At 43.4% G+C, this 8,577-nt stretch overlaps 1 protein-coding gene across 1 annotated transcript in view; it reads right to left on the bottom strand.

Moving 5' to 3' along the window:
* The window catches only part of GALNTL5 (polypeptide N-acetylgalactosaminyltransferase-like 5), a 60,651-nt gene that overhangs the window by 20,811 nt on the left and 31,263 nt on the right, over positions 1-8,577 (bottom strand). Inside the window, exons 3-4 of the mRNA XM_012662094.1 lie at positions 7,248-7,414; positions 3,891-4,013 (exon numbers count right to left, since the gene is read on the bottom strand). Coding sequence (XP_012517548.1) covers positions 3,891-4,013; positions 7,248-7,414 — 290 coding nt within the window. The remainder of the gene's footprint in view (positions 1-3,890; positions 4,014-7,247; positions 7,415-8,577) is intronic.

The raw sequence follows: 8,577 nt of genomic DNA on the forward strand, positions 1-8,577 counted from the left end.
CTCTAGCCTGGGCAACACAGTGAGACTCTGTCTCAAAAAAAAAAAAAAAAAAAGATCACAGACCTAAGGTAAGAGCTAAAACTATAAAACTCAGAAGATGCAAATTGACTAAGGGGATGGGGGAAAAAAGGAAAAGAAAACTCAGAAGAAAACATTGGCATAAATTTTATGACCTTGGCTTAGGCCAAATGGTTTCTTAGATATGACACCAAAAATATAGGTGACAAAGGAAAAAATACATAATTGGACTTCAACAAAACTAAAGACTTTTGTGCTTCAACAGAAACCATCAAGAAAGTGAAAAAAATCCATAAAATGGGAGAAAACATTTACAAATCATAAAGCTAATAAAGGACTTGTATGCAGACTGTATAAAGAACTCTTACAGCTCAGTAATAATAAGCCAAATAACTTGATTTTAAAATGGGCAAAGGATTTAAATAGACATTTATTCAAAGAAGGCATACAGATGACTACCAAGAATGTGAAAAGGTGTTCAGCATCATAGGTCATTAAGGAAACGTTAATCAAAATCATACCGAGATATCACTTCACACCCGCTAGGATGGCTAGAATAAAAAAGACAGACAATAGCAAGTGTTGGTGAGGTTGTAGAGCAACTGGAATGCTTGCTGTCCAATGCTGATGGGAATGGTGAGTGAGAGAGGAGGAGAGGGGGAAGGAAAGTTCTTTCCTGCCTAGACCCATGCTAAGACAGCATGGTTCCCTTTAAGCTGACTTCTCCTCTCAGGATGTGTCCGGCATGATAATTTTGAGGACCCTCTCCTTCCCATCCTTGTGGTCTCTTGCCTGCAGTTCCCACACCAGGCAAGTGCATTCTATTCTGGTGGCCCACACTCTCTCCTCAGCTCCTTAAGATCCGTGTTCTACCTCCAGCTTCTCCACTGCTGAGAGCTGTCCATCCTTCTAGATAGTCACACTGGACACCATCTAAGATGATAGCACTCTCACTCAGAAATCACCTGAGCAAACTCTGCCATGAATACAGACACTAACCTAGAAGCAAGTATCCTTGGCTTTGCAGCCAACCACAATCCAACTAACATTAGTTCACTTCTCCTCAGCCCCAACATATGCCTAATTTTGTTAGGAATGGCTGAGAATGTGTTAAATCTCCAGTACAAGGAACTCATATCTAGTTCCTCTCCCCAGGCTTTAACCAGCAGCTTTCCCCCAAATCTCCTCTAATCTCTAACAATCTGACTCAATATGGCTGAGTTGTCTCATTGGTTCTCAGATATCTATTGTGAAATTTATCATGGTCACTCTGACAACTCACTTTGGAATATAACATCTGTTATCTTCTAGTCTCAACCAAAACTGAGCTAAGAAGTGTCTCATTTTGAACATATATAAATTTTCCATGCTGTTGGCAGCACACAGTTTTACCCTTTGCATTTTTCACCTAAAATAGCTTCTATAATATTATATAACATTATTAGCATTTTAAAATCATGTCTGTTAATTTGATAGGTGAAAATAAACATCTGCTTCTCCAAAGATGTAGAAATGGTTAACATGAAAAGATGCTCAACATCATTTGTCATTAAGCAAATACAAATTAAAACCAACGTGCAGGACATCACTTCACACTCACTATGATGGCTAGAATTTAAAAAATGGAAAATAACAAGTTTTGGCAAGGATATGGAGAAATTAGAACTCTGTACATTGCTGGTAGGAATAGAAATGGTGCAGCCATGGTAGAAAAGATTTTGGCAGTTCTTCAAAAAAGTAAACATAGAATTACCATATGACTGGGCAGTTCCACTCCTAGGTACATACCCAAAAGAATTCAAACAAATACACGTACGTGCGTATTACCAGCAATACTATTTGTAATAGCCAAAAGATGGAAACAGCCCAAACAGCCATCAACAGACGAATGGAGAAACAAACTGTGCCCTATCATAGAATGGAATATTATTCAGCCATAAAAAGGAATGAAGGACTGATACATCTACAATGTGGATGAACCTCAAAAACATTATGCTAAGTAAAAGAAGTCAACACAAAAGATCACATGTTATATGATTCCATTTCTTTGCAATATCCAGAATAGGTAAGTTCATAAGAGACAGAACACAGATTGGTGATTACCAGGGGATAGAGTGAAGGGAAAATGTGGAGAAACTGATTAATAGGTATAAAGTTTCCTTATACAACAAAACATATAAACAAAACACAACAAAATATAAATAAAAACAAAAATTTTACAAGTCCTTCTTCCTATACTGACTTGTGACATCTTCTTTGTTGTATATAGTGTACACTTGTACCCTTAGCATTTAAAGATTTAAATACTTGCAACTTTGACAATTTGAGTGACCCAAAACACCATAAATGTAATATGACAAATTGCAAAATAACTTAAAAGTATACTTTATGCAAAATTAATACGGAATTTTTCTAAGTACTGATTTAAATTACAAAACATGGGAACAAGCCACCTACACCTACATTTCAATGAAACATTGTTTTTCACTCATCGTAAAGTATTTTATGGGGGAAATTTATGTGCTATAGATGCTCCTCAGCTGATTCTCTCACTCACAAGAATATTTTGTGGGAATCTGAAGTTCATTGTTAGGAAAAGTTGCTCTACTTCTATTGGCCTCTGTAATTATAGAAAGGATTATGCCATTTATTGTTTTTAGAGATAACCTATCAAGCATTCATTTGCAGTCTATCTAAAAACCATGTTGGTTGTCCCAGATTCAGCCAACTTCTCTTTAGGGCCTGTGATGAGTGCGGGAATGAGGCCAAGCCTGGCTGATATAGGACTTTTCCTGTACTTCCCTCCAAAGGATATTTGTGGAGCTAGAATAGGTAGCATGGACCCTCCGTGAGCTGCTCATAGGCCTTCAGGACTCAGCACCCAGCAGTGTTGACAGCTGATGGCTCGCAAGTGAGTCCTTCCTGGGGCCTGCCCTTGGCTGGCGTGCCTATCATGTCCAAGGCCATGCCTCTTCCCATGGGAGGGCGGTGTGCACATCCAATGACTGGTTCATGCCTGGTCCCCTCACCTGGATCTGGGACCTCTCTGAACCGCTCTTGGTGGCAGTTCAGCACACCTGAGAGTGTGCTGCTCAGAGCTCCCTCCAAGAGAACCTGCTGCGAGGAGCGCATTTGACAGTGTCCTGCTGCCAAAGCTTTGGGATCTACTGCAATTGCCACCGAGGTCACACTCTCCCCGGGGTGCTCCCAACCCAATGACTAAGCGCAGTGTGCGTGTTGAGGGGTATTAAAGGTGGGCCGTTCGGGCCCAATGCAGGACTCCACCACCAGCCAACTTTGCACCCGGGCTCCCGGCTACCGGCCTAGCCTTTCTGAAAGACGCCCCGCGTGGAAGCTCTTCAAGGTAAACCGACGCCTTCTCTCTCCCTTCACAGGTGTCAGGCCGGAAGCTTCCGCCCACACTACCTCCTTTCTCCTTTCTCCTTCACAGGCATCTCCCCCAATGAGCTTTCTCTTGTCACTTCTTCGTGGGGCCCTGAACTTCCCCGTCCTGGCTTCAGACTTGCCCGTGGCGGGCGCCTGACCTCCCTGCACCCCCGTCCGGTCACGCTTCCTCGCTCCGCCCCAGAGTTTGCACCCAGGGAACTCAGCCAGTGACAGGGCTGGCATTATGGTCCCTGCAAAAGAATATCTTTCACTCAAAATAACAAATTGACGTCGTGAAGCAGAATACTTTTGGAGGCAAAAGCAGATCAAAGGCTCACATGGCTGGGGTAATATTTCCACTCTTCTGATGAAGCCAGTGGAGACACCGTCTCCTTGTGGATTATTCGTGCACGGGATTGTTCCCGCACAGGAAAGTAGGATCTCTGTGACACGTCCCTGGCTCATGTCCTCAGGAATGTTCCTACCTGATGCACGAGATGCTCCAATCAGCCTTGCTCGAATCAGCCCCTCTCTCTCTTTGTTTCTTATTAATTTAACTTTTCCTCGAAAAATTTCCAAGTGATAGTCTAGTTTTTCTTTCAAATCATCTGGAAAAATATCCAACATTTGACAATTTATAAATTGCAACTATGGAAATTTGAAACAATTTACCATCATTATGATTGGTTCCTAAAAACCATGCTATTCCACACAAATTCTAACTTACTTTCTTTCTTTTTTTGAGACAGGGTCTCATTCTGTTGCCCAGGTTAGAGTGCAGTGGCATCATCATAGCTCACAGCAACCTCAAACTCCTGGGGTCAAGTGATCCTCCTGCCTCAGCCTCCTGAGTAGTTGGCACTACAGGTACATGCCACCATGCCCGGCTAATTTTTCTCTTTTTTGTAGAGACGGGGTCTCACTCTTGCTCAGGCTGGTCTCAAATTCCTGAGCTCAAGCAATCCTCCTGCCTGGGCCTCCCAGGGTGCTAGGACTACAAGCATGAGCCACTGCGCCCAGCCAGGAGTTCTAACTTTAAAAGACAATTTTATCCTATGCAAGGGAGAGAAAGAAAGGTGATTCCTTATCAAACTCAACTGTAAATATTTTTCTGTGCTTCTAGTGAAATACTTCTATTTTAATAAATCACTATTAGAGTTTTAATAGAAAAAACATGAGTTATAGAGCTTTGGTGCAATCTGACTCTGCCACTAACTGTGCTAATTGTACTATAACCAACCATTCTTCTAACTTTGTAATAACCCTTAGGTAAGTTATCAAATCGCTCGAGCCTAAGTTTCCTCAGTGCTGAGAAGGGATGGGTGCTGTGATCCTGGCAGCATTCCGGTGAGAGGAAGAAATACATCACCCAGCACAGAGCCTGGTACCTAACAGTCACTCAGTGTCTGCAGGTTAATATGATGATGACAAAGGAGCCTGGCCCAGGTGAGACGGAGGCAGGTGCCTCAGAGGCCTAAACTCTTCAGTCCCAGGAATTGGGATGAGGCGGCTGGAATCAATGGAGCAGGTTCATGGTAGTCTGGGCAGAGGGAGGGATCTCCCTCCTGGTCTTTAGAAAGAGGCAACGACACAGCTGCACAGCTGCACTTGCAGGGGGGGGAGCATCTCAGTCAGATGTCTGCAAGCACCTCACTAGCATCCAGGGCATGGGGGACTCTGAGCCAGGCCTTGGGGGAGACAAACGCAGTAATTGCTGGCATGAAGAGGGGGGCTTGGGTTTTTCAGAAGATGGTCATGCTGTTGGCTTGTAGTCAAGAGGGGCCAAGACTATGGGAAAAGTGGATGGCAGCTGGCCACTCAGAAGGGACAGTTCCCTGGGCCCCTGGACCTGCTCTTCCCAGCTGAGGAAGTCTATCAACCGTGCCTGTGGGTGTTAGCTGGGAAAGACAGGCCTCAGTTCAAGAAATTGCCCTGCAGCCTCTGACGAAGGCATTGTGAATTAAAGGTAGGAACGTGTCAATCCTGAGCTCCATCAGAACATAGGACGCCCTGCTTCCTGCGTTTGAGGAGCTGCCGGGGCAAAGGCTAAGATCAAGGAGGAGAAGCAGAGGTGTCTGGTCTGGCAGCACACCCACATCGTGGCCGTCAGCAGCTTCCCTTGAGTCTCTTATGAGGGTGACCACGGTGCATGAGAATGTATGAGCAGATCAGCAGACGTTATGGACTGAATGCTTGTGTCCCCCAAATTCATATGTTGGAATCTGGTCCCCACTATGACGGTATTTGGGGGTGGGCCCTTGGGGGAGGGATTAGGTCATAAGAGTGGGCCCCTTGTGAATGGGATTAGTGCCTTTAAAAGAAGATGCCAGCAAGCTAGCTTGCTGTCTCTCCTTGATATGAGGACACAGCACAAAAGATTATTGCTGTCAACCAGGAATAGAGCTCTCACCAAGGACTTGGCCCTGCTGGCACCCTGATCTCAGACTTCCAACTTCCAGAACTATGGAAAAATAAATGTTAGTTGTTTAAACCACCCAGTTTATGGTATTTTGTTATAGCAGCCAAGCTGACTAACTCATGGTGTGGTTCTAAAAGGCCAGGGGAAGTGTCATTTCTGGAACTGCATCCCCATGGCAGGATCCTTGTACTTCTGGGTGACAAGTTAGAACTCCACACCCGGCAGGTCATCCCACCCTGTCCCCTGCTTGTGGCTTTCCTGGTGACTTCTTGCCCACTAAGTTGCCAAACGTGTTGTTCATTGCTCCTGAGCAGATGAGGCAGCAAGGGTGACTTGAGCAGCAGGAGGCCAGGCCATCCCCACACGCCTCCCATGCAGGAGACTAGAAATAATCAATCCTGTGCCCTCAGGTTGGTGACTGCCATAGAGCTGGCACAACACGCACTAGGTGCCCAGCCAGCTTCTACACTTCCAAACGTAGCTGACATAACCCAGTCACACTCGGGAATTGCCAGAGGCTCTTCCCTGGAGGTGAGCCTCTTGGGGTGTCTTCTTTTGTTCCCCACCTGTTCTTCTTCCTACTCCTTCTCCTCACCTTTTTCCTTCCCAATTCATAGTGGGTCAGATTCACAGTGGATCGGATAGACTTTCAGGCCTGAAATGTTCCCAATATTGACACCATTGCTTTGGTACTCCTGGCTTGCCTATGGTTTGTACTCAGCCATAACATAGGCAACTAATTGCAAATTTCAAATGGAGTTAAGGAAATTTGGTGCTAGTATTACAATTTTTTAAAACCAGTAAGCATGGAAGAAGAAGCACTTAACTCCAATTGGTCTGATTAGAATTCTTTCATGTAAAGTTCCTGGATCATGTCATTTCCCCACATTAAGCCCTTACTAGCTGCCCGTATTCTCAAGATAAAATTCAAACAGTGCCCTTCATGAGCAGTTCCCTTTTAATGACTCTGGTTTTACGCCCACCCCTCCAACTCTATACTCATGCATAAACTGCATAAAACACAGCACTATCCCAAACTCGCCGTGTTTTCTCTTGCCTCTGGGCCTTTCCAATGCTGTTTGCTATACCTAAAACACCTTTTCCTTCCTCCCTGCCCGGATAGTTCCAACTCATCCTTTAGTCTCAGTTAAGATGTCTCTTCTTACTGAGGTGATCTCTGAAGGTGAGGTTGCTGCCCTGTGTTTACCCTGTGCAAGCTCTGACTCCCCCTCTGCCCTCCCCCATGAGCCCAAGCACCATAAGGACAGGGACCAGGTCCAACATGTCCATCAGTGTACCAGGAGCCCCTCGCGTAGTGCCTGCCTCAATACACACCAAAAATATTCTTCATATAAAATACTCAAGCGCCATCAGGGAGAGCACTATCTTCAAAGTAGATTAGACAATCAGTGTTCTATCTTACCAAATTCACTCATGTCATCTACCAAAATAATTTCTTCAAGGAAATTGTGTGGAGTGAGATTCACAACACTGGATAATGTCCGAAGCAAGGCATTAAATTCTTCATTATGGAAGCAGATGATGACACTGGCAGTAGGCAGATGGACTGAGTAATGCTTTTGAAGACACCTACAGGCAAAAATGATAGGAAGAAGATGATCCATTTAAAAGCCTTGGATGTTTTAGGGTCTCAGTCAAACCCCTGTCCCTATTTCATCTTTTTTCCTCTTTACTCCTTCCATTGATGATTGTGATAACAAGATGACAGGGCATCTAAAAATACAAAAATTAAGATACAAAAATTTTTTTAACTTATGTTATTCTAATATTATCTGAATCATTTCCCTCTTCTTAATGCCAGTAATAGTTGCTCTTTCCTGATACTCTTTGTTAATCTTAGTTATATTTAAAACACAGTATAAACACAAATTATATCCATATTTTAGTATCTATTATAAAAATGAATTATTAGACTCATACACATGGAAAGGTTCACATTAACTTTACTGTACTCCCTTCGAAGAAAGCTCCTTGTGGTCTATTCTTATATTTATGGAGTCTGTTGCAACACAAAAGGGTAGTAGATATGGTGTAATTGGATTTCTTTCAAGTACTTGACAGAAATGTTTTATTATTTCTTTGTGTACATGAAAGAATAATAGAAGCTGAATTCTAGTAATATTAGTTACTAACTGTTAATTAGAGTTTGGATTGTTATATTATTTGGTTGTATTTTGTTATTTTGGTTGTAAATTTCAGAAACCTACTAGAGCTAACTTAAACAAAAGAAAGGGAGGTATATTGTAAGGTGACCCAAATGTCTCACAGGACCTCGTTACAGGAATGCAGCCGGAGCCTCAAAGAGCCATTGGAACAAGATGCTTGAGTGACATCTGGACACTCTCTGCATCTCTGCTCTTATCTTTACATCCAAGAATGATATAATGATAATAATAATAGCAACATCAACCTACCTCACAGGGGTGTGAGGGTTCAATGAGTCAGCACGTGTATGATGCTCAGAACAGGGCCTGGCATATAGAAGTATTAATATGCAAGGCTCACTATGATTATTATTCTCTCTCTGAACTGGGCTCGTTTCCACTTCTTTATCTCCACAGAGTGGTAAATGTGCTTGATATCAGCATAGCTTATAGTCCAGCACCCAGGAAGAAACTGATAGGATTTTCTCTTTCCCAAGACCAAAAATTTACAGGAAAAAATTCATTGGCCCAGCCTGGTCCAGGTGCCCATCCCTGGGCTCAACAACTGGGGCCAAAAGTAGGATCAAA

This window comes from Propithecus coquereli, unplaced genomic scaffold (assembly GCF_000956105.1).
Source record: "Propithecus coquereli isolate 6110/MARCELLA unplaced genomic scaffold, Pcoq_1.0 Scaffold75, whole genome shotgun sequence".
In the NCBI taxonomy this organism is placed as follows: domain Eukaryota; kingdom Metazoa; phylum Chordata; class Mammalia; order Primates; family Indriidae; genus Propithecus; species Propithecus coquereli.